The 27,973-nt window shown below is 46.3% G+C and overlaps 1 protein-coding gene across 9 annotated transcripts in view; it reads right to left on the reverse strand.

Moving 5' to 3' along the window:
• LOC144822215 (uncharacterized) overlaps nucleotides 1-27,973 on the reverse strand; it is a 512,171-nt gene that overhangs the window by 96,196 nt on the left and 388,002 nt on the right. For all 9 annotated transcript variants that reach the window (XR_013608581.1, XM_078679458.1, XM_078679453.1 and 6 more), the window contains 2 exons: nucleotides 22,385-22,441; nucleotides 9,997-10,053 (listed from right to left, as the gene is read on the reverse strand). Coding sequence is in view for 8 of the 9 variants with exons in the window: in XM_078679458.1 (XP_078535584.1) it covers nucleotides 9,997-10,053; nucleotides 22,385-22,441 (114 nt within the window). In the remaining variant the exon portion in view is untranslated. The remainder of the gene's footprint in view (nucleotides 1-9,996; nucleotides 10,054-22,384; nucleotides 22,442-27,973) is intronic.

Genomic DNA, 27,973 nt, shown 5'->3' on the forward strand with positions numbered 1-27,973 from the left:
ATGTTGCATTGTTCCTAGGACCGTGCGGATATTATACATCAGGTTTCTGCTGGGTATGAATCCAGCCTGTTCCGGCGCCACCAGTTCAGGCGCCAGAAGGGCAAGGCGAGTAGCTAGCACCTTGGCGTATATTTTGGTGTCTACATTCATCAATGAGAGAGGTCTATACGAGCCGCATTCAGTGGGCTCCTTTCCTGGTTTAAGTATGGTAACTATAAGGGCCTCTCTCATCAACGTCGGCATAGCCCCGTCCACACAAATGTCGTCAAATAACTTGGATAAGTATGGGAGTAACTTATCTTGGAAGGCTTTGTAAAAAGCTACCGTAAGGCCATCAGCTCCCGGGGCACTTCCAGATCGCATGCTAGCTAGAGCTTCAACAATTTCGTCCTTTTCTATGGGGGCCATAAGGAATTCTCTATCAGAGTCCTTCAGCTGAGGCAACTCAATGTGGTCCAGATAATCGCTCGCCTCCGCGGTGATATCACCAACTTTGGCCGAGTATAGGTCAGAGTAGTATCTCCGGAATTCCTCTGCAATTTCCGCTTCCTCCGTCACCCTTGTGCCATCCGCTGTACACAGGTCAGCAATCCGAGTCTCGCCCCTATCCCCCTTAATCAGCCTGGCTAATAGCGAGCTCGGACGTTCGCCCTCCCCATACAGACGCGCCGTGGCGTACTTCCCCATGTGTTGTACTTCCCTATCAGCTTCCTCGTGATATTCAGAGATCAGCTTTTTGATCTCCTCAGTAACGGCGTCGCATGGGGCAGTCCGCTGCCGGTGTTCAAGGGAGGCCGGCTGGCTTTCCAGCGTAGCAAGTCGCTGTCGAATGGATTTTAATACTCCAGAGTGCTTAGACATAGCGACCCCTCGGATAAATACCTTAAAGGTTTCCCAGATTGCCAGGAAGTTGTCCACCGAACCTATATTAGCTTCAAAAAAGACATCAATTTCCTCTGCTATTTCCCCCCCTGAACACTGAATCAAGTAGTGAGTAAGGTGGGAAGCGCCAAGTGAACGGGGGTATAAATTTCCGAGGAGTCTTCAATACCAGCAGCAGTGGGGAATGATCGTACAGTGTCCTGGGTAGAACCGTGCAGGAGCCTATCTGAGCGAGCATGGAGGAGGAAGCCAACCAATAATCAATTCTTGTGTGTATGTTATGGTAAGCAGAAAAGTGCGTATACCCCCCTGGTCCCCTGTTCCCACTCCTCCAGACGTCCACCAAGTCCAGCACAGTAAGCGCTTGTTGCACCGCCAGCGCTGCCGCAGATGGTCTACGTACCAGTCCCGCAGACCTGTCTAGCGTTGGGTCTAGTACTAAGTTTAGGTCTCCCCCCCAGAGGATGCGCACTGCTGGAGATGCGCGTATTAATTTGACCACCTTGTGAGAGAACTCAGGGGAATCGAAGTTCGGACCATACACATTCACTATCAGCAGATCAAGTCCCTTCCCCATACAGCGGGATAAGATATATCTCCCCTCATGATCTGAAGCTAGAGTCGTTTGTGATAGTTTCGATTTAGGGTTAACCCAGGTTATTACACCCCTGGAGTGGGTAATGAAGCCCGCAGCTGCTGTGTGCCCCGCCCATCCCCTGCTCAGTAGCAGTCTGCTTGCTAGCGGTAGGTGCATCTCCTGTAGGAGAGCTAGATCAATATCATGTCGTTGTAAGTAGTGCAGCACCTTCCTGAGCTTCCGGTGGTCATTAAGGCCACGCACGTTCCAAGTGAGAGCGCGGATTGCAGTCGTGTGAGAACCGTCAGACATAGTGGGTGCTGCTTATTGTGTAGGCGTAGTGTGTGTAGCAGCTTGTCCTTTAATAACCTAAGTGGAGATGTGCAACAGTAAAAGAAACACAGTAAATTCCCCAACATGTCCCCAAGTAAATAACCGCCTGTCAGGCGATCCTCCCCCCACCCACAGCAGACCACCCCCAACGTGGCCTTGCCGATCCCGCTTCCAACACGCCCTCCCTCAATCCCAACTCTCAATATTGACGACTCAAGGGAGTCAGTGTGGAGCAACTTGCACGGGGGCCGAGGTCGCCGGACCTCCATCAGTCTATGTAGGAATGCCGAACATCTTAGAGGCCTCTTACGGCTCCCGTCGAAGCTCCACAGTCACAACAGCCGCCAGCAGCCACAGATAACTTAGAAGGAAAATGCAAAGACTTAGCAGACTATTTTCACACAAAAATAGTAAAGATCTTAAGTACCCTGCCCCAGATTAACATGAGAGCAGAGCCGAGCAGTGTGGTATGGAGACCCCCTAACAATTTAGAAGCTTTTGGACCAGTATCGGTGGATGAGGTCCTTAAAGCCTTGGCGACTGTCAAGAGTGGTTCCCCTCGCGATTTAGTTCCCATGAGGATTCTAAAACAGGTCGCCTCCTCCATTGCTAAACCTTTAACTGAATTGATCAATGCCTCTTTGGGGTCTGGTGTGGTTCCGCCAAACTGGAAGGGAGCAGTAGTAAAAGCTCTCCTAAAAAAGCCTAACCTAGACCCCCTTGACATGGCGAACTACAGGCCTATCTCTCTACTTTCCGGACTTAGTAAAATCACGGAAAAGTTGGTGAATTTTCATCTATCCAACTTCCTTGAGTCCAATGGCCTACTGAGAAGTTCCCAAACTGGATTTCGTCCAGGCCAAAGCACTGACACCGCTCTACTGGCAGTCGTTGAAGAAGCAAGAAGCATTTTGGATTCAGGAGGATCAGTGGCAGTGATCCTCCTGGACCTCAGTGCAGCTTTAGACACTGTTAATCACCAAGTGTTACTTCAACGGCTGTCAGATGCTGGGGTGACGGGGAATGCACTGAAATGGCTCCGGTCATTTCTCAGCGACCGGACCTATCAGGTATGGGAAGGTAGAACACGTTCGGCATCCATCCACCTCCACTGTGGGGTACCTCAGGGCTCCTCCCTGAGTCCCACATTGTTTAATGTGTATATGGCCCCCTTGGAGGATGTGGTTGCCCCATTTAACATCAAAATCATGCGCTACGCCGACGATACCCAGCTGGTGTTCGCCCTTTCCCAGGCAACTGAAAGTCCCGACGTGCTGTACTCCTGCCTGTCCAAAGTTCACACATGGATGGGTGAGTCAGCACTAAAGCTGAACGGTTCAAAGACCGAAATCATGCTGCTGGGGCATAAAGGATCCTCACTTCCCCCGACTGTCTGGCCCAGCTGTTTGGGCTCAGCTCCGAATCCCAAGGAGGAGATCAAGAGTCTTGGGATTTGGCTGGAGCAAGATCTCTCCTTCAGGACCCAGGCTACTAAAATGGCAGGTGTCTGTTTTGGCCTTCTCCGGTCCGTGCGTAAAGTTCTGCCCCTTCTTCCTTCGCTATCTCGGAAGCTTCTGATTCAGGGGCTGATTATATCAAGACTGGATTATAGCAATGCTATTTATCTGGGTGCCCCTGAGGCAACTTTGAATAAATTACAACAAATTCAAAATGCTGCAGCACGATTACTTAAAAACATCCCCATGTCACGGTCGGCCAAACCTGCTTTGAGGGCACTGCATTGGCTACCGGTGCGTGAAAGGGTGAAATTTAAATCCCTCTGTCTCGCGCACAAAATTTTGCAGGGTATAGGTCCTCCGGTTTTGCAGAGTTTAGTCACACCTTACAAGGCCAGCAGAACCCTGCGATCGAACCAAAAACGCCTGCTTAAGACCCCTAAAGTTAAAAAGGCCCGCACAGGGGGAAGAAGACTCGCTGTGAATATTACGTTACTCTGGAATTCCCTCCCCTTAGGCTTGCGCTCTGAGACTTGTCTCCTTCGTTTTCACAAGCACTTGAAAACACATCTTTTTGTTAACTGCTGACCCTGAATGCTCGTGATTATTACTTCTGTTCTGAAAAGCGCTGGGATGCTCCAGGGTAACTACACGCTATATAAGACTGCAATAATAATAATAATAATAATAACAACCGGTTATACAAAGGATCTGTAGTGGCATATAGACTTAACAGCTAGCTTAGGTATCGTGGCGGAACAAGCAGCACCAGGGCCTTGGGGGGGGGGGGCACATCTTCCAGATGTAGCTCTTCCGTAGCATCATAGCAAATGTCACCAACCCATAGTCCTCAACCCCTGTTGGATATACGACCCGTCAAAAAGCATGTTTCCAGGGGCCTCCTCTCAACCCCCCAGCCCCACTGACCTGTGTCGCAGGATAGCAGCGTTCCTAGCACTAGACCCAGGTGTACCTGTATCCAAAAGATATCCCCCGTCCATCATACCACCACTCTCGGTTGACTTCTATATTGTCTCTACTCCTGATGTCCAGATGGCTATCCGCCTCTGCCTCCCTGCGCTGCTCTGGGTGATCTCTGTGGCGCTCTTTTGCCCAGGTTTCCAAAGCTTGTTGTAACGCTCGGGGTTCTGTGAACAAATGCGAGTGACCCTGTCTGTTAACTCTTAGCTTCACTGGGTATAGCATGGCGTAGTCTAGTCCCTGCTCTCTAAGTTGTTTCTTGTAGGGAGCAAAATGCTTTCGAGCCTCCTGCACTCTAGGTGTAAAGTCCGGGTATAGCGATATTTCTGAGACCTCATATTGTAGCACTTTCTTCTCCCGCACAGGGAGTATGCCTTTCCGCCCTCCTCCGGTCCAGGCACCAAGGCTGCCGGGCAATCCTCACTCCTCCGCCTAGGAAGCGCCGCGTCGCAACTCCCTGGTGGGCGGGGCCTGTCAGCCGCACGCCGTGTCACGTCCACCAGCCGCCCGCTTCACTGTGGACCGCGGCTTGCAGCCCAGGCAGCCGCAGGGTCTCTCGCAGCTGAGTCCGAGCACCAGCGAGCCGCAATATCCCCGCCACCGGCGCCGCTTCAGCCCCGGAGTGCAGGGGGACAGGTCCGATCAGGAAGAGTTGCAGTTGTTGCAGGATAGTGGAGGATTATTGTAGCTTCAGTACAGAGCCCTAGGCGAACGCGGCCATTGCGGTTGCCGGCAAGCTCCGCCCCCTTCCATTCTTCTTTTTAGGTATTGCTTCCAATGTGTGATCTGCTAAGGGTAGTATAACCCCGGTTGCAGCCAACGTAGATGCATGAGTTGACACACCTTCACATGGGTTGTTCGCTATGTTGGTACTATTGTTAGAATTCTGCGTGTTGAGCAACCCATCAGCCGTACTGTGCGTAATGTCCATAGATATTATGTCGCTGTTCAGGCTTATTTTTGTTTGTAAGTCATCTGCGACATTTGTATTTATGTGTCGATCAGGGGTAACAGACAGAACAATATTTCCCAGAGAAGACCGTTTGCTGGCAGCCAAGTCTAGGGAGAGGCGTCGCTCGGTCAAATCTATTTCACGGGCTAGTACTGAAGTGGCTCTTACGATAAATTGATCTAATGTCCCTGCCACAGAGCCACCATGAGTAGCCTTCCTCCTCCTTCATGAGCGATCAACCAATGCAATGACAACGAAGCGCCTGATACGGAGAGTATGAGAAACAAAACAAGTATGAAAGATTGCACTTACTATCTCTCTCCGTTCGCCACCGTTAGAGGGGGGCCCAGCCCAGCCTTTTCCGGCCTTGAACGGGCTTAAACGGGCCCGCCCTTGGCCCGAGCTTCGCCCGACGCGCACTCGCACGCGTCCCGCGAAGCGGGGACCGCGAGGAGTTTTATCGCGCTGTGGGCGATGGGCGTAGCAGCACAGGTGTGCTGAGGGCTGAGGCTCCTGGTCCCTGTAGTTCCCGCGTGTAACAAGCAGCCCAGCAGAAAGAATACCAAAGTCCCTCCTTCGAGCAGCTCCCGCGAAGCGGGGGCCGCAAGGAGTTTTATCGCGCTGTGGGCGATGGGCGTAGCATCACAGGTGTGCTGAGGGCCGAGGCTCCTGGTCCCTGTAGTTCCTGCGTGTAACAAGCAGCCCAGCAGAAAGAAAACCAAAGTTCCTCCTTCAAGTGGCTCCCGCGAAGTGGGGGCCGCGAGGAGTTTTATCGCGCTGTGGGTGATGGGCGTAGCAGCACAGGTGTGCTGAGGGCCGAGGCTCCTGGTCGCTGTTGTTCCAGTGTGTAACAAGCAGCCCAGCAGAAAGAAAACCAAAGTCCCTCCTTCGAGCGGCTCCCGCGAAGCGGGGGCCGCAAGGAGTTTTATCGCGCTGTGGGCGATGGGCGTAGCAGCACAGGTGTGCTGAGGGCCGAAGCTCCTGGTCCCTGTAGTTCCCGCGTGTAACAAGCAGCCCAGCAGAAAGAAAACCAAAGTCCCTCCTTCGAGCATTACACAAATACACATTCATTTTTGGTAGGCAAGGGGAGACTAAGTGATTTGCCCAGAATCACAGGATGTTGAGCTGACGCCGAGACTCGAACCTGGTTCCCTAGTTCTAAGGTCAGCAGCTCTGGCCATTATACCACATTTTACCTGGATATCTTGTTTTAAATTTTGTCTTTCAAAAATACAGTAGCCAAAATATTAACTACCACAATATTATGAAGGTTGATAAGTATTGATTTACTATTGTTTACTTTTCATATGTATACCTTGATGGTATGTATATATAATATATATATATATATATATATATATATATATATATATATATATATATATATATATATATATATAAATATATATCCAAGGTGTGTCAATTTGGAGTTAAGAATAGTACATTTCTACTTATCTTTATATACTTACCTTCACAATTTTGTGGTAAGCGATTTTCTCTATTTTAGATTTGGTAGGACTTTTTTGTTATGTACACACAATTTTTTACACGCAACTACTGTACATGATGCTCTAACTGTATAGATCACAGAAGGATAAAGTACAAACTTCCTGGACTTTGGTGAGATTTTGCCTGTTGGTTAAGAAGGAGACACCACTGTTACCAGCGAGGTTTGTGCAGGTGAACTTTTCAACCAGGATGATCCCCCTTTGCAGAAGGTTCTCAAACAGACCAGAGCCACAGTAGATGCCAGCCAAGGACCTCTCGACGCCAGACTCTCCAAATGAGTGAAAGGGGAAATACAGTCACTTTTTGGAAACTTCAGGGAGGTTTGTCTGTCACGAGGTAAGCAGGTGTCCATCAGATGGCTGGAGACCTACATTTCTGGAGTAAGAAGCTCTGGTTTGGAGGTCAGATTAGGCACACAATGAGATGGCAGGGGTGATGGCAGCTAGAGGGGCTGGCAAAGAACATCAGGTTTCTAAAGGTATTTCGTATTTGGGGGCAGTGAGCGCTGGACAACAAGAACATTATGCAGTTACTAGGAACACACTGAGCCTGCACTCTCACGTCAATAGATTGCGCGTGGCCTTGACACGTCACCGCTTAGCATCTTGCCTGCCTTATAGACATATATATATGCATCTTATAAAGTTATAATCTGTACGTCCTTATGACCTATACGTTTGGGCATGAGGCACACGTCATGGAAAGTGGCCCGCTAGGTTTTGCAAAGGTCTGTGCAGCATTGGATAAAGTATCTCGAAGAGGAGTGCGCAGGCACCCGGGCAGTCAAGAGGTTAATGATAAACACTGTTTTTACAGCGTGTTTCCGAGACCTGTGCTGGAATGTAGCTTTATCTAACACTCAGGCTTGCAGGGTTTAGGAAGATGGTACCGGATGGGGAGACCTGGCGCCATCCTCTCCAGCAGGTCGGACTGCCCTACAGGGCAATCTGGCAGTGCCTGGAGTGCTGGGCTCACAGATCTGTGCAGGGGCTGTTTTATGGCGGTTTGTGGGCCTGTTTTATGGTCTGGTGGGCTGTTATTTGCTGTTCATTTCTCTATTACTACACACACTGCCTGCCAGGAGCACAAATGCATGCAGCGTCCCATACTTTACCAAACACCTACACAGCTTGTCTTTACAAGTTTAACACTGCCCTGACATGCAAATGTGGTCCATTCTTTAGCTATCTGATTCGATAATGGAGTCCAACTTTATTTTGGTGACTGGGCCTATTTTCTGTCCGAGTCTGACACCGCTCAGAAGGCGTTTGGCGCTCTGGCCATCTCGACCAATTGGCTTAAGAGGTAGGTGTTGGGTAGGTAGGCAGGGGGAGGTTTAATGGTTCTGGCATGACTCCGTAGCAGTGACCAATGGAGCAGCCGCGGCCCATGCAGGTAAGAGCATGGGGGCGGTGGGGGCCAAGTGGGGTTGGGCGGTGGGGATTTCGGCAGACGACGACAAGGGAATATTAATTATTTATTTAATTTTCCCTCACCATCGTCTGTCGAAATCCCCCTTGGCCCAGTGGCCCCACCGCTCCTACCTGCACGGGCCGTGGCTGCAATGTAGGATGCCACCTTACACCTCGTTATTTGTTCCACCCACTTTATCAAAGAAGAATTACTTCATGTATCCAACTGCACCCAAGTTTACCGCCCGGCAGATAAATAATACCAACCAGCCAGACAGACAGGGTTGTTATTTAATGAGGGCGCTGAAGAAACAATCAGCTGTTAGAATATTGTACAGACTAGTTCATGTCTGATGCCACAGTAGACTGACTTAGAAACATTTCTGTTTAAAAAGCAATCAATGGATATTTCATGTCGTATAAATTCCATACAAGTGAATCAGCAATACAGCAAATAATCTGTTGTCACCACCAACATGTGTATGGGTATGACTAAAGAAAGTCGAATTACATCCACAAGTTCGATTTGGGGTCATAACTTTTGAGGGTCGATGTGTCTAACGTCCATTGGGTGACGTCAGAAATCTACCATCTTACTTTGTTTCATATATAGCACTGGTGCTAGCTAGGATTGTGCTGTGCAGATGAAAGACATATCAGAAAATAATATTCTGATCATACTGGTCCAAGTGTAGGTTGAACTGTCTCTAGGCGCTTATGCTCTAGCGGTCACGTCAGTGGCGTAGCTAGACCTACTGCCACCCGGGCGGACCCTAAGTTTGCCAGTAAGTGCAGGTAAGAGCAGGGGGGAGGATCGTGGCCGACTGGCGACTTGTTGGGGGGGGGGGTATCTGACGACCTACAGATGACTTGTTTGCAGGGGGGGTGGTGATAGTCGACAGACATGACTTGCTCACATCCGCCCCCACACCCTAAAAACTGTGCCGCCCAGGGCAGTCGGCACCCCACCCCCTCAGCTACGCCACTAAATCATGTAAAGGACAAACAGGCATACTAGAGGTACTGAGGTATTAGCCATGGGAGATAGCTGTCTCTCCATGTGCCTCAGTCCCCTCTTACCCCCTTTGCAGGAGCCGCCATCTTGCTCAGCTCACTAAAAATGAGTTCAGTTTGGACCCTGGCAATGGAAGCCATCTTACTCTTCCATGTCCAGCAATGAGTGCGGGGTTCTGCCCTAATCTCTTCATGCCCACACCTTTCAGCTTCCAGGCTGTGTAATGTCCTAAGCTTTAATGCACTGAGGACCCTGACAGGAAAACCCTCAGTGTCTGCATGTCCTCCAAAGCCAAAGGCAAAGCTCAGAACCATGCCTTAGCCAATCAACAGACGAAATCCCTGCTTCACTTTTTCCAGGTTGTGCCAAATGGGTATTGCTTTCTTGTTAAAGGAATCAGATATTTTAGTTACCGAGATCAGCATTCAGTCCAGGTTGTTGTAGATAAAATGCGATTAGCTTCCCAGAAATGAGGAATGCCGGGTGTTTCACATGGCGAGCAGATGGTCATACAATGCTCTCATTGATAATTCAGAGTTCTCGGTGTAGGGAATGGCTCTATTTAGGAACAGATTTTGACAGTAAAGTTGTCAAACAAACCTATCGGTAACAATATACATAGAATAAGCTTTGGGGCCACCCCTATTAATCATAGGCTTTCGTCAACCAAACCTCTTTCAGCCAATAGCTTGTGACTCTGTCAATCACGTCTTGGCTCAGTCCAGTGGAGTATTCATCTCTGACATGATACTACTGGCTGTTTGGTGCATCCATCTGCCTCCATTTGAGCCCTGCATTGCTCTGATGATGAACTACTTCACAACAATATCCCACTCTCTTCGCTCCTCCTGGTCTGGGTGTTTGTGAAATGTACTTACCTGGTGGAGTGACAGATGTCCCTCACCAGCAGCCAGCATGCTTAACTCCAGCATAACCTGTAAAAGATAACAAGAAAAAAACTCAATCAAAGAAAACTGACAACATACCAACAACCTAGAAACAGAACAGCGAGAAGAGCACGAGAGGGAACAAACGAAGAAAGATAGTGTTTACACGTGCACGTTTCTTAAAAACCAGGAAACAACTATCGTGAAGTGTGGCATAGACGAGCAGGTGGAAACAGGAGAAATGAAACGCCAGAAGGAGAGTGTTTTAAGACAGAGATTAAATGTCAGGCTATGTCGTCTGACAAATTGCTGCTTATTCTTTTGACGTGGAGATGTTGTCTTTCTCTAACTGCAAAGTGAGGTCCACTGGAATTATGCGGAAGGGGATACCCGAATTATGCTGTAAGGTGACTATGCAGCAAGGAAACAAATTATGTGGCTTAATGTAGCACATTTTGTGATAGCATTACTTCATTATTTTGCCATTTGTACATGTTAGCAATGTTTGGGGAAAGGTTTCACTATTTTAGTACCAGTAAAGCTATAAGTAACTGAAAAGTGACAAGTGGACTTTTGTGAAGGACCTTCGACTGCACAGCCCATGAGGCAGTGTTTTCAGTAACTTTTCATACGTTTGGTTTAGAAATATTTTTTCATTAAAATCTGCAGATTATGCAACAGATGATGGATAATGTGGCAAATGCATAAAATTCATAATTGTGCATAAATGCCAAGGCCACAAAATTGCATAATTCCAGTGACTCTGTGTACAGGAACAGTGAAAAGAAATGTCAAATTGTTTTGAATACATTTTTTACAATATCTACATACCTTGAAATAAACTGTACAAATATTTCAACATATGTCAGTAGTTATGAAAGCACATTTTGTTTTGTAACTCTGAAGTGTGATGGAAACAAATATTTTCTTATAGGATCAAAACAAATGTTGGTGATGCAAATGCTAAATATTGTATTTTATTGTACTGCAGCATTTGTAGTGGTGGCTCCTCCACTAAGGCGGAGGAGTGTCACCCCACTGCTCACTAAGTGAACAATTAAAAATGGAAAAACAAAATTATAATAACCTAACGCTATTATCATTTTATTTAAATGTACTGGCTCCATTGGTTGGGGGCGGGGCATGGTTGGGCTGTTTAGAGGCTGTGGCAGGAGTGGTGGCACCCTCCTAAGTACGCATGAATGTTTGGCTGGCCCTATGGGGCTGGCCAAACATTCATGCACACTTTGCATGTTCTACACCCAACCTGCATTACAGCTTGGGTGGAGAACATGCCCAGGGTCCTATTCCCTGTCTGGGCGCCGAACCACGCCACTCAGACCAATCACAATGCTACATTGCAGCGTTGTGATTGGCTCAGGGGAGCCGGGGTGTTTCCTGCTTCCACAGAAGTCAGGAAGAGGATGAGAGGACGGAGGAAAGGCAGTGGCCAGCCGCATCCAGGTAAATGTTTTTCAAAAATGTATTTTCAACTCCCTCCCCCCTCCCTCTGCTGCCCCTACCCCCTTCCTCCTTTCAGTAGCAGTGGATACTGAGCATTTGTATAGCGCTTACTACCGTTATGTGTGGCACTGAAGCGCTTACGTGCACAGGAAGCAAACCATGCCATATAGGGTGGTTTGTGGCTGGAAGGGTATTGTCTTTGTTTTGTGATCCTATGTGGGAAGTGTTTTCATGTTGTGCATGATGACACCAAAGAGGGTTATTATGTTACCGGATGCAGCGTGTAGCAGTGTGGTGGATGAAGAGATGTGAGAGAATCAGATGTGCTTTTTTAGTTTTCCAGTACAATGTCAGCTTTGAACTGTTTGAACAGCTATGTAGACCCTCTATGGTATTTCTTATGGTTATAACCTGCTTAGTTTTGGACCTGAGCTAGCATGGTTGGAAGTGAAGAAAAATGGAGAGATCTGCTGGGGTGTGCATTGTTGCTATCATCCCATACCTGAGTGTCATTGTGAGTGTCACTGTGATCGGCCTTAGTGTGCAATTGTTAGGGACCTGCTGTCTTGGGCTAGATTAAAGTCCTCAGATTGACCCACAGTGTCTGATGGATCTCTTCAGTTCAGTTCATCTTTATTTCGTTGGTTGAAAACCATCATAAAAATACACAATACATTACAAATCCATAATCAACATTTTACATTATTATACTGAACTTTACAATGTTAAAAACAAATTTAAAATTTAAAATTTAAAATATATATTCTTGTTAAAAACAACCCCCGGACACGCGGCAAAGGGGCGAGGCATAGACACCCCCCCCCCCTCTTTCTTCTTTCCTCTCTCCTTTTCTCTTCTCTGAAGACAAGGTGCCGCGTTTCATTATGTACTGTATATATAACGTTTGATTTGTACACTTTATATTTTAATAAAAACACTTGAACTAAAAAAAAAAAAGAAACTAATTAAAAGGGAGAGATCGATTAATTCATTACACCCTACATCAACCCCTAGTGATTCTTAATTTGACAGCAATTTTTAAAAAACTCATTATAGAACACAGAGTACGCATGTCAGTTGCTCTTTGCAAAAATGATAAAGCAGTTTTAGCATGAAAGATTTTGAACTCCTTTAAAATATCCACAAGAAATCTTCTGCGTGGGATTTTATAAAAAGGACATAATAATACAAAATGAAGGGTGTCCTGCGGAGACCTATTGTCACAACCGCAGGCACCCTTCTGCTCAATTGTTAGAGTAAAACCAGACGGATAAGCTAAAATTTGTGATAACAAATTGAGCCTAAAACGACACATTAAAAACCTCTCTTGTTGACTGTGCATTAAAAAAAGATACGGTTCCATGCCCATTTCATTACTCACAAGAGAGTGCACTACAACAGATGATTTATTAGAGTCAAGTCGATTCCTGCTTTGATCATATTTATCCAATAACTGCTTTTGAATAAGAAATTTGCTAGAGCTATCAATCTTTGAGGGATCAGAAAATAACATTTGGTAGTCAATAGACTCTAAGGTATCTTTAATGTATTTAAGCCAAGGGATTTGCAACCATCTGTCTCTCCGAAGACAATCTTCGATAATCTGTCTAGTTAATTCAGCGTTTGGATTTAGCCAAATTCAAAGCCAGGTCAGGATTGGTCTTATTCTGATCAGGTCAGAGATGTACGGGGTACTAAGCTCCTTGTGTGTGACTGCTGCTGGGATGCTCTATGGAAGCTTTAACAGTTTCTTTAAGAATTTATCTTCCTCGGTTTGTTGTGCATCCCTAAAGCCCCACACCTCTGCCCCGTACGTGGCTTTAGGAATACTGACCGCTCTGTACAGCGTCAATACTTGTTCAGGGCACCAACGGCCCATCCTTCGCGCAAAGTTTAAAATGGCACCATTCGCTGAAACAAGTTTCCTGCATCTTTCCTCCAGCAATGGGGCAAACCTAATATTTTCATCAAACAAGAGACCCAGGTATGAAAAGGTATTCACAGTGTCCAAAACATGGGTTCCTATTTTAAACGGAAATCTCTTGAGGGTTTTTTTCCCTGCCACCATGATAAAGGACTTAGTCAGATTTACAGAGAGATCTAGATTCTCCATGAACCCTGCAAAGCCACTAATCAGCCGCTGGAGACTCACCGCTGTTCGTGCGAGCAGGACCTCGTCATCTGCGTACAAAAGTACCGGTATGTGACGCGATCCTGCTCGTGGGCAGTCCGTCCCCAGTGTCAGATGTGCACTCTCCAGGTCATTTATGTAGAGGGAAAATAGAAATGGAGCCAGGATACACCCCTGCCTCACCCCGCTAGAGCACGGGAAGGGATCAGTACTCACCCCTCCCGAGCTATAGCGGACCTTGGCAGTGGTGTTCCAGTGAAGTTCCATAAGTATGTTTATCAGATCTGGATCAATTCACAATCTATACATAAGCGCCCTGAGTTTTGCTCTGTTTACATTATCAAATGCTGCTGCAAGGTCCATGAACCCCATATATAGGGTTCCTGTGTCTGATTTAATGTATCTAGCAGCCAAAAGATATAAGTTAAGACATTGGTCACTAGTTGACTTGCCCGTTCTAAACCCATACTGGGTCTCTACCATGATGTTATGTACTTCAGTCCACTCTGTGAGGCGGTTTAGTATTACCCTACCTAGGAGTTTCGCTGAGACATCAATCAGCGAGATTGGTCTATAGCACTGCGGATTATCCCTACAGCCTTTCTTATATATAGGAACAATCACTGCAGTTGACCAAGATCTCGGGAGACCAGTTTTAATAGCTGCATTAAGTACTCTGGTCATAATCGGTGCCCAAAGATCAGTGTTACTTAAAAGGAGGTCTGGGGGTGTGCCATCCGGACCTGGCGCCTTATTGCGCGTCAGCCCTAGCACTGCCTTTAAGATTTCCGGCAAGGAGAATTCTAGCTCAACTGCTCTGGGACCCTCCCATACTCCATCCCCGTTTTCTATCTCCTGTTGATTATACAAACTTTTAAAATGGTTCGTCCATTGTTCGGGGAGTATATTGGTACTGATTACAGGGGAGCTGGAGTCTTGGTAACAAGGTCTATTTATGATTCCCCAGAATTGGGCATAATCTCTATTTTCTCCTGCTTCTCTAAGGTCTGCCCAGACTTCCTTTTGAAGTGCACTCTTTCTTTGCTTCAGCTGTGTTTTATAATTGCGTCTACAGAGGGCGATTTCATTCTTGTCTCTCGGGGACTTCTTTAAACTCTGTTTTAATTCTCTAAGTGCCCGTGAGCAATTCAAGTCAAACCATCTTGGAGTAGTCAGGTCCTTAGTAGGCCTCTTAGTTTTTAATAATCCTTCAACTACCCTAGTTAAGGATTCAAATGCCAGGACCACTTCTCTACCCTCTTTAGCAAAGTCTAGGCAGATCTCTATATGTTCTTTTCCTCTAACTACTAAGCTGCTATAGAAGTCTTGTGGATTGATCATTGCCCATCTAATGCGCCTTCCTTGGTCCGTTGGTCGTATTGCCATATCCCCCCCCTGATGTTTTACTGGAAGATTGTTATATTCTATTTCAAGAGTTAGGGGGTTGTGGTCGCTAAAAGGGCTCCACTCCGTTCTTACCTTAATAATCTGGGCTTTAGCAAAGGCAGGGATTACTACAAAGTCTATTATGGAAGCACAACCTCATCCTTTAAATGTAGGAGTGAGGGTGTCTCCTGCTTTCAGTGGCAACAGGTCCATTGTGTGAGTAAGGGCAAAGCTATCAAGTAGCTTCATAATCAGTGTGTCCTCTCTGCTATGTTCAAAGTGTGGTCCACTTTCAACAGAGCAGGAAGACCAATCAGGGGAAATAGGTAATAACTTTGGGCACAGATGACAATTGAAATCCCCCATCAGCAGTACGATTGGTTCAGGCCCCCCCTGCCTTAAGTCTGTTTCCTCATTTAACCTGCTCTCTAGTTCTATTAGTGTGGGGAAGTTTCCCTCAATTGGGCCCGAGTTGTAAAAATTTAAGATTAAAAATCTCTGCCCATGTCCCTGAAATTTCACTGCTTGTATGGTGTCAGACACCCAGACTGGTTGTGACCAAGTGCCTTTTAGGTCTAAGTCAACATATATCACTAACCCACCTTTCGCCCTCCCAGATCTCGCTTCTTGGGCTGGCCTGAAGAAACATTTATAGCCCTCCAGTTGGCAGCAGTCAAGGTTTCTTGTAAGGCTATAATATGAAAGCCCCTTATGTACTCTCTCCACTCTGTATTGTCAAGTTTTCCCCCCAGGCCTGCTACATTCCAGGACAGAAAGGCTAATCCTGCCCTGTTTGCATTCCTTCCCTCTGGGCTGTGTTCATTTCTTCTACGGTTTCCTATTTCATGGGTCTCTGAAGCTTTGTCATTCTCTTCCCTCTGTTTTGGGGGATCTTCTATCCTAATTTTTAGCCCGTTCCTGCTGTTAACAATTCCCTCCTCTATTGTAGGGCAAGCTGGTCCCCCTGTAGCAATAGTATTTACAAGCTCTTTGTCTATGGGGGGTAGTCAGTCATTCTCATCGAGCGACTGTAAGGGGGCAAATCTGTTTCTCCACTGGGAGTAATCTCGGGGTGGAAGGAACTGGTAGGGGTGGTTTGTGGCTCTAGCCCTTTGGATATGTTGTGGCCTTCACAAGTTAGACATTATACTACTCCACCTCCTTGGGTAGAAGTATCCAAGGGGGAGCGCACAGATTGTGCTGGTGTGATTTCTGTTAGAATTCTTCAGTATGTAGTCCACTAGTCTAGCATCTCTGAAATTAGCCACAATGCAATCCCCCCTTATGTCCTTTTTCCTACCCCCTAACCAGTTAACTCTTCTTACATGCACTATCTCCCCCCTTTCCCCAGCATTCAATGGTCTATGTATATCCAACCACTTGGAGATTTTAGCATGTAATTGAGAGTGCGATTCTTTGTCAGAGGCCCTAATTTCTGGTACCCCCGCAAATACAATAACATAGGGGCTGGCTTCCGGAGGAAGGTTTATATGTGGGGGAGGGCTAAGTGGACTAATGAAAGGATCAGAGTCCGTGTAGGGTGAGCTATAAGGGCCATTTCTAACATGATGATCTTCCTGACCTGTTAGCATTAGTGGTTGCAGGGGGGCTTTATCAGTGTTCTTGGAGCTCATCTTTTGATTTAGTCCCCCTCTCTGATCTTGAGAAACTGTCAGAGCATCATGTATTTGGGCAACCGTATGTTGGATATTACTGACACAATTATTGTTTACCATTGTATTATTATTAGGGGTATTAGCGGCCACACTTAGAGGTTGATTAGGACCTGAGGGGGGATTCTTAGTTGTCAGGTCTAGTATCTTGCCGTGTTTGGTCAATTCACTTGCTATTTTGTCCACCTTACTTATGATAGGTTGCAACTGGGCAGTAATGAAAGTTTCGAGATGTTTCTTAAGATCACCTATAACATCCTCAATCCAACCTGGTGGGTTTGTGTTTGTGGGGACCTTGTCTATTACCAGGGTGACATCTTGCCTATTTTTGGACCTACCATCTCCTATAAGTGATATAGTTTTCCTCTGTTGTCCCTTGTTCCTCCCCCGCCGTTTTGATTTACTATGGGGGGTCGCGTCGCTGAGCCCTGAGATTTTTTCCCCAGGGATAGGTGAGGGTTGAGCACATGGAACAGCTTCATACTGGGTACTTGGAGACACTAAATTTCCAGTCATATTGGGGCTGTCCGCTAGTGTATGATCCCTTAATTGTGTTGGGGAAGCTGCTATAGGATTGGGTGAGGCAGAAAGGCTCCTTTCCATGCGTTCTATCTTCCCAGATACCTTCCTCAACATTAAATCAATTGCGGTGTTTTTTTTTTACTTTATTGGGGGCAAGATTGTTTTTTTCGGGTAGGGTTTGGTCGGGCGATTCACCTCGGGGTGCTTTGCTCGTAGTCGAGCGGGTTTTGGGGTGATCAGACATAGTGAGTGAGATTTTAGAGTAGCTCTTGACCTACCCTATAGAGCAGTCCAAGCTTACTTCTAATGGGTAGCTGAGTATCTCTATACTATATTTACTATATGTGGTTTAAATCCCCTGCTCCCCCTCTTCCTAGACCAACCGCTGGATAGCGCAAGTGGATCTATGAGGCCCGGGCGACCAGTCCAGATCCAAAGTCAACAGTACCTGTCACAAAAAGTCCGTGCCAAGGGGGGTGGCCCGTCCCGTCCCTGGACGTCCCCGGACGGCCACAGACGGCCCGCCCTTTGCCCGGGCTTCGCCCGTGCGCGTCCGCGACGCGGAGGGAGCTCTCGCCGTTTAAGCGCCTCCGGGCGCGACTGACCAGGAAGTGGGCGGTGCTGTGTGCCGAGCTCGCTGGGGCTGTAGTTTCCCCCCTCGGCGGCCGTGCAGAGTGGTGAGCAACGGCGGCGAGGGAAACAAACAGCATCAGGCACCCAGCAGTGAGCCCCTTGGCAAGTGCGACCCTCCAGGTAGGTCGTCAGCAGTGTCCCCCGCTCCTCAGTGGGAGCTCTCGCCGTTTAAGCGCCTCCGGGCGCGACTGACCAGGAAGTGGGCGGTGCTGTGTGCCGAGCTCGCTGGGAGCTGTAGTTTCCCCCCTCGGTGGCCGTGCAGAGTGGTGAGCAACGGCGGCGAGGGAAACAAACAGCGTCAGGCACCCAGCAGTGAGCACCTTGGTAAGTGCGACCCTCCAGGTAGGCCGTCAGCAGTGTCCCCCGCTCCTCAGTGGAAGCTCTCGCCGTTTAAGCGCCTCCGGGCGCGACTGACCAGGAAGTGGGCGGTGCTGTGTGCCGAGCTCGCTGGGAGCTGTAGTTTCCCCCCTCGGTGGCCGTGCAGAGTGGTGAGCAACGGCGGCGAGGGAAACAAACAGCGTCAGGCACCCAGCAGTGAGCACCTTGGCAAGTGCGACCCTCCAGGTAGGTCGTCAGCAGTGTCCCCCGCTCCTCAGTGGGAGCTCTCGCCGTTTAAGCGCCTCCGGGCGTGACTGACCAGGAAGTGGGCGGTGCTGTGTGCCGAGCTCGCTGGGAGCTGTAGTTTCCCCCCTCGGCGACCGTGCAGAGTGGTGAGCAACGGCGGCGAGGGAAACAAACAGCGTCAGGCACCCAGCAGTGAGCACCTTGGCAAGTGCGACCCTCCAGGTAGGTCGTCAGCAGTGTCCTCCCTCTGGGCATTCGCTCTTGGGCACAGGTTCTATGCAGCAGTCGCTGAGCGTAGGCTTTTAGGAATCTCTTTAGTTATTCCATGCCGCTTCATTTAGTGATGGCTGGTTTACTGGCGGCACAGTACTGGTGATAAACAACCTTCATAGCAGATATGTCTTATATAAATGTAAGGAGTGTAAGCTACAGTTGGCTGTCGACCTCTGAGTGTTATGCTATTATTATTAGTGTGGGCAAGAAATGTTATATATGAATTCAAATTACATAACTATTTATTACTCCGGTGAACCATTTGTCTGCCCTGTTTATCTTACCTGCCTATCAAAAGCAGTTTGCTGTTTGGGTTGTTTCCCATCTGAGGATTGTAAACTGAAGTTTGAGCTTGAAGGTGTGACTGATTCTTGGAAGTAGTCATGTTTTTTTCTGTCTTCTGAAGTACATATGCTACTGGATGCTTCGAATGCTGGCTATTAGTGAGTTTCAGAGCTTGGTACTTGTTCTGAGAAAGCTGTGCCTCCTACGAATTAGTAATGGTAAAGTGGTATGATACGTGGTGCAAGCCTGGAGTGCAGTGTCCTGTTTTGTTTGTTTTGCTTGATTTAAGCCTATAGGTATAGTGGTCCTTTTCCTTGTAGTCCCTGTGGACAATGCAAAGTGACTTGAACATTGCCCTTTGTTCTACAGATAGCTTCTGCAGAGAGTGCAATATGTGAGTCATGTGCTTCTTTTGGGTGAAGGTGGAGGAGAAGTCTTGCAGCAGCATTTTAGATGAGTTGTATTTTGCGGATGATGAATGCAGGTGTGCTAAGGTACAGTCTTTTGGCATATTCACGCGTGCACATTATGAGTGTGGTGAGGACAGCTTGCAATTTCTATTATACAAGTAACAGCCACAATTCTTGTCAGGGTGAACCACAAACGTCCCTAAATCAACTGTGCTAAATACTCTGGAAGCTTGACACATAAGCAGTCAGGCTTAACGTAGACACAATGGTTAAAGTATTTATGCAACACCTAAACACTTATAAAATGTAAACACAAGAAAAATCCCACACCACTTAAGAAAAACAGAGTCAATTTTAATTAAATTATTTGAACCCAAAAGTACAAAAACCCAATCAGTAAAACTTGAGTTAAGAATTTTGAAAGTTTTAAGTGAAAAAGTTAAAAGACCAAAGTCACAACTGTGGGCATCTATGCGTGCCAGAGAGGGGCAAAGCCGAAAGTTATGGGGGACCGCAATGGAGCACGCTTCAGATACACAAATTGGATTTGGGCCAGTCTCCGCTTACCTTCAAACTTCTCACTCTTTTTCCCTAAACTTTTAAAAATGCATATCTCCGGTTCTACTAACTGGATTTTTGTTGCTTTGGTCTCAAATAATTTATTGAATTCTACACTATTTTTCTAAATTGGTGTGGGCATTTTTTGTGTTGGTTTAAGCTTATTACTCTTTGAAGTGCTGCAAGTGGAGGAGTGTGGCTCAATGGTTAGAGCGGCAGACCCTGATGCAGAGTTCTGGCCAGGGACCGGGTTCGATTCCCGCCTCGGCAGGGTCTCGGGCTCAATTTCCTCGGACCTGTTAAATCTCGCCTCGGTGCCTATTCTAATCACGGGCCACATGCTGCAACTCTGGGCAATAGCTTGCTTAGCCTCCACACCGGCCCCAACAGCGCTAAGGATGCCTGGCTTCACCCTGGGGGTGCTCAGGAGTGGACACTTCACAGGGAAAGCCAGGAGGGGTTCCACAGCGGTATGAGTATCAGCGCCAGGAAGCCGAATAGGCATCACCGCAAGGTGACCGTCTGGTGACAGTGCGCTTTATAAGTACCATGACATTTACATTTACATAAATACTTTACACATTGCATCTAAGTTTAACCTGACTGCTTTTTGCCAAGCTACCAGAAGGTTGACCACAGGTTAATTTGGGGGTTGTATGTGTTTCATCCTGATAAGAACTGTGGTTGTGGCACCCCCTAACCATTAACCCAATTTCCTACACTGCTCAATTGAGAAATAGACTAGAAAATCTTAGAAAAGTAGTAGCCATCCAATTGGAGAAGGCTTAAAAATCTCCAAGTACACTACTACAACGGTAATGCAAAATTCAGAGAATTTGAAGTAGGAAACTAGGTGTTACTTTTCATTTATTCCAGTGGTCAAAAGTTGTTAGCACATGCTAGCAAGGCCCATATAAAATGCAAAGAAAAGAGAATTAACAAACTAACCTATCAACTTGAAATTACTTAAAATCGAATTTTTCAAATCAACCATCTAAGAAAATGGGATGGCTCTCTTCTCCAGCCTACTCCAGTAGCCATAATTCAATCCCGCTTAAATGGTCTAAAAGATTCAGAAATCAACCTTAACCTCAGCAAGAGTAAAACACTTGTCTTAAAAAAAACTCTCAACCTTTAACAATTTTTTTAAAGCACCTTTTTATCCACACAGAACCAGGTCAAGCAGTAAAAAAAAACAACGCACGTATTCCTGAGGATAGAAGAAAGGCCACTGGCTAGCAGGTAGAGAAGATGTAAACACTAACCATTATCAAGCCCTCCAAGAGCAATTCGAGTTCCTGTATTGTCTTAATATGAAAACCAGGTTGAACCATTAGATTTTGTTTTGATTTCTGAAAAATGTATCAAATCTCAGAATTTGATGCATTACCCTACTAAGAATTGATGAATTTATTGAGCAGTTAAGAGATGCCAAATACATTACCACCCTTTACGTCACAAAGGGTTAATGGCAAATTCCCCTAAATGAGTCAGTTGAAGAAAATATGTCCTTCTCCACTCCAAAGGGGTTATGTTAGTTCACTGTCCTACCCTTTAATTTGCATGCCTCCACCACACGACATTTCAACAATTAATTAATCAATTGCTTAACAAACATGACAAAATGCTTCTACCTATCTGGATGATACCATTACTTACAATAAGAGCTGCCCTGAACATCTAGAGCGTTTACAAGTGATCCTGAATTATTTGAAAAAGGTGGAACCTAACATTAGCCCAGAAAAGCTTAGGAAAGCTATGTATCAAGTTAGATATTTGGAATATCTCTCAAGAAATAGAAAAAGCAAACCTCAAGGAGAAAAAGTGACTGCCCTACAAGCCATTTCCTTAAGAGCCCTTTCTTAGGGTTTGAGGACATCTATAGGTTGTGCATACCTTCATTTTCTCTGGGTGCAGCTCCGCTTATTGATTTACTAAAAAAGGAGTCTCTTCGAATTTTACTAGGTTTAGTGAAGAGGAAGAAATAGCTTTTCCAATGGTTAACAATATAGTTTCATCTGAACCTGTTTTACAAACCATTGGGTTCTCAAAACTCATCACCCTACAAACCAAAATTTCTGACCTCGGAATAACAGATATTCTTTCACAAACCACTTTAGAGGAAGATGAAAGAGCCATCTTCATCCTTAAAAGGAAACTCTTTGCTAGAGAGGAAAAAGAATTCAAGATTTGGGAAAAAATGACTTGCTATTAAGTTGGCTATTGAGAAGCTTAATTATTATCTGGATGGTCAGGACTTTGTTCTCTTTGCTAATCATACTCCTTTAACTTGATTGGCCCTCAACAAAGGTAATAACCCTCAAGTACTTTATTGGGTCCGCTCCTTACTAGCATACCACTTTCAGGTCAAACATAGCAAGGAAAAATAAAAAAGAAGGTAATGGGATTCCTTCTTAAGAGTCTGCTCAATCTTGCAGAGAAGAAGAATTCAAGGGAAGAGGTCTGTGAAATGTACTTACCTGGTGGAGCGACCTACGTTCATCGCGGGCAGCTGACATTGTCACCACCAATGCCACCTGTAAACAAAAACAAGAAAAAACATCATACAAAGAGAATGGACTAAACAATAACAACTTAGAAAACAACGAGAGGGAGGAGAATTTGTGAGGTAAACAAATGAAATAGGGCTATATGCATGAACACATTTTCCCATAGACACAAAATGGGCAAAACCCTTTGATAGCCATAGCCTTTACACATGCGCATTTTCTTACAAACATGTAAATGGACATCAGGAGGTGTGGCATAGAAGTGGGGGAGACCAAGAGGAAATACGAGAAATAAACCAGCAGGGGAAACTAATGAAGATGCTGACCACAGTGCAGGAAAAAGCCAACACAAGACTCCCACCAGAGGATGGACGCCTCAAGAATATATGACGTTACAACGCAAACAATTACAACGCATGCTTTTACAATGCAGTTTTTACATCACAACTACCACTACATTGCATGATTTTACAACGCATACCATTACAACGCATAATACTTTTAGGGCAGGAGTAGGGTAAGTAATGGATAGTGTAGGGGTAAAAATGACTATTCCCACTCCAGTGAGTGCAACAGTAGGATAAGGGTTGGATAGTGTGGGGGTAAAAATTACTATTCCCACTCCAGTGAGTGCAACAGTGGGGTAAGTATTGGATAGTGTAGGGGTAACAATTACTATTCCCACTCCAGTGAGTGCAACAGTGGGGTAAGTGTTGGATAGTGTGGGGGTAAAAATTACTATTCCCACTCAAGTGAATGCAACAGTAGGGAAAGTGTTGGATAGTTTGGGAGTAAAACGTACTATTCCCATCTACCTCAAAACCCATACCCACCCTAAAACTAAAAAATCTCCATTACTTACCGTATAATGCTTTGTAATGGCAAGCGTTGTAATAGTCTGCATTGTAATGGCATGCGTTGTAGTGGCATGCGTTGTAATGGCATGCGATGTAGAGGCAGTTGCGTTGTAAAAGCAGTGCGATGTAATGACTGCATTGTAATGGATGTTACCCACGCCTCAAAGTCCGCAATACTCATCTAAGAGGAGGCCGGTCAGGAGGACCCATTTCCACGAGTCGCAGGCCTGCCACGGCCCAGAGGAGGACTGTGACTTTCCAGGTGAGTTTCCAGAAGGTAGTGCTGCCGATTACTTCCCTCATTACTATTTATTTTAATCTCTTTTTATTGAGATTTACAAACAATACAGAGCATAATCTTAATAAGCATAAGGGGAAAAGAAAAAGAAGCATAAAAGGCAAGGCAGACCCACATTACTTTCCTCATTCCTGATTCCGCCACAATTGTTTTTTGTTGCATGTTGTGGATTAGGTGCCCTGTGAAGGGAGGGATTGGGGCGGTACATGGGCAAAAGGAGGGAGTAGCAGGAAGAAGAAAAAAGAAGAATTAACGTGCACAGGTAAACCAATGGACGCTCATAAATACTAATACTGAGTCTGAGCTGGTAGTCAGGTAAATAAGCAAGAGGCTCCAAATAATCTATTCTTGCTGCTCTTTTATTTCTCTGCTACATAGTAGCATTTAATCATTGCCTGAAAGGAAAAAATAGTAAAGGCATGTTATCAGAAGAAGAGAGATAGGTTAATCGAAAAGGGTAGAGCACCTACTAAAGGAACAGAAAGAATAGAGCATTGGAACAAAAACGTCCCAGAAGATTAATGAGAAAGAAGTTAAAGACCCAAAAGAAAATAAAAAAAAGGGAAAAACACAAAAGAAAGTGAGAGCCTGTATTTGTTTAGATCTAAAAAAAATCTGATCACAGAGACGTGCTCTCCTGTTCTTCTGCGGGTCCGCTGACAGGGGGTTTCTTGGCGCTCCAAAGTTAAAACATGGAAGAAAAGAGGAGATGGGCCGGAAACCTAAGAAAAGAGACAACCTAAAAAGATGCCTACCTACTTGTAAATATGAATTGTGCCTTCCAGATATACCGACTGTGGCTTCTCCCAAAAGACTTAAAAGTAAAACTCAAGAAAGATGCACCGAAACAGTATCTTGAGAATTCAATTTCAGTAGAACACAATTCTGCCAGTCTTTCTCCAAGGTGGCAATGCTGCATATGTTAGCACGTTATACCCAAACCTCTTGGCTTTGCCAATGCTTGCACTTTAATGAATTCATATTCTACGGAAAGTGGGCAGCTACTACTCCTGAGGTCATGCTGGTGGCTGTAATTTCTATTCCTGAGCTTCTCTGGTGTTTCAATTGTAACCTCACAGTTCGAGAGCCATTGTGAAAAGGGGAAAAATACTACGGGGCAGATTTACAAGAAAGTGAAGCATCTGTGAAGATGCGCCACTTTCAGAAACTCTTGCGCCACTATGGATGCGCCGTATTTACAATACGGTGCACCATGGCGCAAGGACTGACAGATGCGTCAGAAATTCTGACGCATCTGTTGACTTAAAAGTCAAGCATTTCTGGAGTCGTGTCGCAAGCACACCGCAACTCCAGCAATGCAGGGGGATGCCTATCCTCATTGTGCTGCGTCACTCCTTATGCATGCGTCAAGCAGGCACAAGAATTTGACACAGTGGCGTCCTAGAAGTAGCGCAGTGAAATCTTGTAGATTTCACTGCGTCACTTCTACGAGGCTTTTTTGCGTTTGAACGCCCACCCTGCATACATTATACCAGATGCAGGTATAATGTGACACAGGGCTTTACAACGTGACGCATCTCCCTAGATGCGTCACGTTGTAAATGGGGCGCATGTTATGCTGCTTCTGCGTCACAAAAAGTGACGCAACTGCAACGCAAAAATGAAGCAAGGGGCTTGTAAATCTGCCCCAGCATATTCAGTGAGCATTGTGTGGTATCCAGTGATGGTTCACGTAGAATATATGGCTTTAGTTCTCTGTGCAATGAGATAAGTGTGTGGTACTATGAGTTGTGCTCTGTCCTGTGCACGTTATTGTGTTTGGTGTGTGTCTGTTGGACTCCGTGGTATAGGTGCTCTGTGTTGTGGTCTGTTCTGTGTATGTCATTGTGTAGGGTCTATGTCTGTGGGATTCCACAGGCCCTGTCTTCTCTGGTGTGCTCTGTCCTGTGTACGTGATTGTGTTTGGTGTGTGTCTGTGGCACTTCGCGATATTGCTCCTTTGTGTTGTGCTCTATCCTGTGTTTGTCATGGTGTGGGGTCTTTGTCTGTGGGATTCCTTGATCCAGGCCAGGTCTTCTCAGTTATACCCAGTCCTGTGTACGTCATTGCGTTTGGTGTGTGTCTGTTGGACTCCGTGGTATAGGTCCTCTATGTTGTGCTCTGTCCTGTGTTCTTCATTGTTGTTATGTTAAATAAACTTGTAAAGCGCACATACACCAAACTGTTTCATGGTGCTGGAGTCCAGGGGGTACTGCCGCTTGAGAGGTTTAGTTATATGCCTGGCGGAAGAGCCAGGTCTTTAAAAGTTTCCTAAACTGGGCGTAGGAGGTCAGCGATCTATTATCCAGAGGGAGGAGATTCCCGGATTGAGGGGCCAAGACTGCAAATCTTACTCCCCCATGTTTCTTGCATTTAAAGGGTGGGGTGACCATAAGATTCAGATGAGGAGACGTGAGATCCTGAGAAGGGACATAACGCTGAATCCGAGGGGATATAAATGCCGGGCTGTTGGCATAAAGAGCTTTAAAGGTGATACACCCCAGCTTAAATGCGCAACGTTTGGCTACTGGGACCAAGTGTAATCTTTCCATTAGTGGCGTGACATGGTGCCATTTGGGCTGTTGGTAGATTAGTCTGGCCGCCTGATTTTGCACCAGCTGCAAAGTTTTAGTTGATATGCCAGGATAACAACATAGAGTGAGTTTGCATAATCAATGCTGGAGATGACCAAGGCCATAACAACTTGGGTCAGGGCTTCTGTGGTAAGAAATCTGCTGATCTTGCTGTTCCTTCAAAGCTGAAAGAACCAGGAGGAGACCACCATCCCAATCTGGGCTTTCATCGACAGAACACTGTTGATGATAATTCCCAGACTTTTGATTTGATTGGGAGAGGAGGATTTCCCAATTCGATTGGCCAGCAGTTGGAGTTCCAGGGGTTAGCTGGCCCACTGATTAGGATCAGCTCTGTTTTATCGGGGTTCAATTTCAGATGGTTACTGTTCATCCACTAACTTATAAATCGCATGGTGGATTGGAAATTGGACACAGAAGATGCAGACTGATCGATATCAAATATCAGTTGGAGGTCGTCGGCATAGTTGAAGGGGCCCACCTTCCTTTCTCTGAGAGAGCGGATCGGGGGCAGTAAGTACAGGTTAACCGAAGCAGTGAGAGAGAAGAGCCCTGTGGCACCCCACAGGCTAATTTGACTTTGGGGGAGGAGAAGTGGACAAGGCAAACAGCATGAGAGTGGTCTTTCAGAAAGGATAAAACCCACTTGAGGGACAGGCCCTAGATCCCGGCGTTGCCGACACTGTTGGCCAGAAGATCTTGGTTGACCATATCAAAAGCAGCAGAGGGATCAATGAGTACCAGGGCCTGGGTAATGCCCTTATCAGCCCACCTCCTAAGTTCGTCCAAAACCGAAAGGATGGTGGTCTCTATGGAATGAGCCGGTCGGAAGCCCGCCTGGTTGAGGTCAAGATAGTAGGAGTCCATATCCATACTAATATTATAAAGTGAGAGCCCAAACCTTTGAGGCGGGTAATCTCAGTAACCACAGCACCAATCACAACACCCAATACAGCGTTGTAAATGGCAGTTGCAGCAGAAGGACATAGGCTATGCAGACGGATAAAAAGATGTATAAAAAAAATTGCAAAAAACTACATCATCCAGAAGGCCGAGGGCCAAAATAACATCAAACAGGAAATGATGTAATAATATGACTCCCTATATTGAGACTGAGAGCCTGGAGCCAAATTGATCGTGAACAAAGGATATGCTATCTGCCTGTTTGAGAAACTCCATGCTGTGATAATTAAATAAAAAAGCACATAAGTGAAGACAAACGCGAGTTTGTCCCGTTTTTCTACCAGCTGGGAAAATTGGTTGTGGATTTAAATGCGGCGTGGTTCTGCCGCTGGGATTTACGAACCGGCGAGAGAGCGCTGCAAATTCTGGCGAAAAGGAACCGAGGGGTATCAATATCCATACTAATATTATAAAGAGAGAGCCCAAACCTTTGAGGCGGGTAATCTCAGTAACCACAGCATCAATCACAACACCGAATACAGCGTTGGAAAGGGCAGTTGCAGCAGAAGGACATAGGCTATGCAGACGGCCACCATATACATTTAAAAGGTAAAAGAACCGTGCCAGCAAAGTAGTCCCTTGTGGGCGTGTCTGCGTTCTGCTGTGTGCGTGTGCTGGGGGCGTGTGGTACATTCCACCCTTCATGCCATGTGAGTCGTAATTGCGCCGCATCAAGGGGCACGCTGGGGGCGTGACACGCTGGGGGCGTGACAAACGCTGTGGGCGTGTGTCCGCCCTTCATGCCATGTGAAGCGCCAATTGCGCAATTGCGCTGCATCAAGGGGCACGCTGGGGGCGTGTGCTACGTTCCGCACTTCATGCCATCTGGGTCGTACATTAATCAGAT

This window comes from Lissotriton helveticus, chromosome 3_1 (genome assembly GCF_964261635.1).
Source record: "Lissotriton helveticus chromosome 3_1, aLisHel1.1, whole genome shotgun sequence".
Taxonomy (NCBI): domain Eukaryota; kingdom Metazoa; phylum Chordata; class Amphibia; order Caudata; family Salamandridae; genus Lissotriton; species Lissotriton helveticus.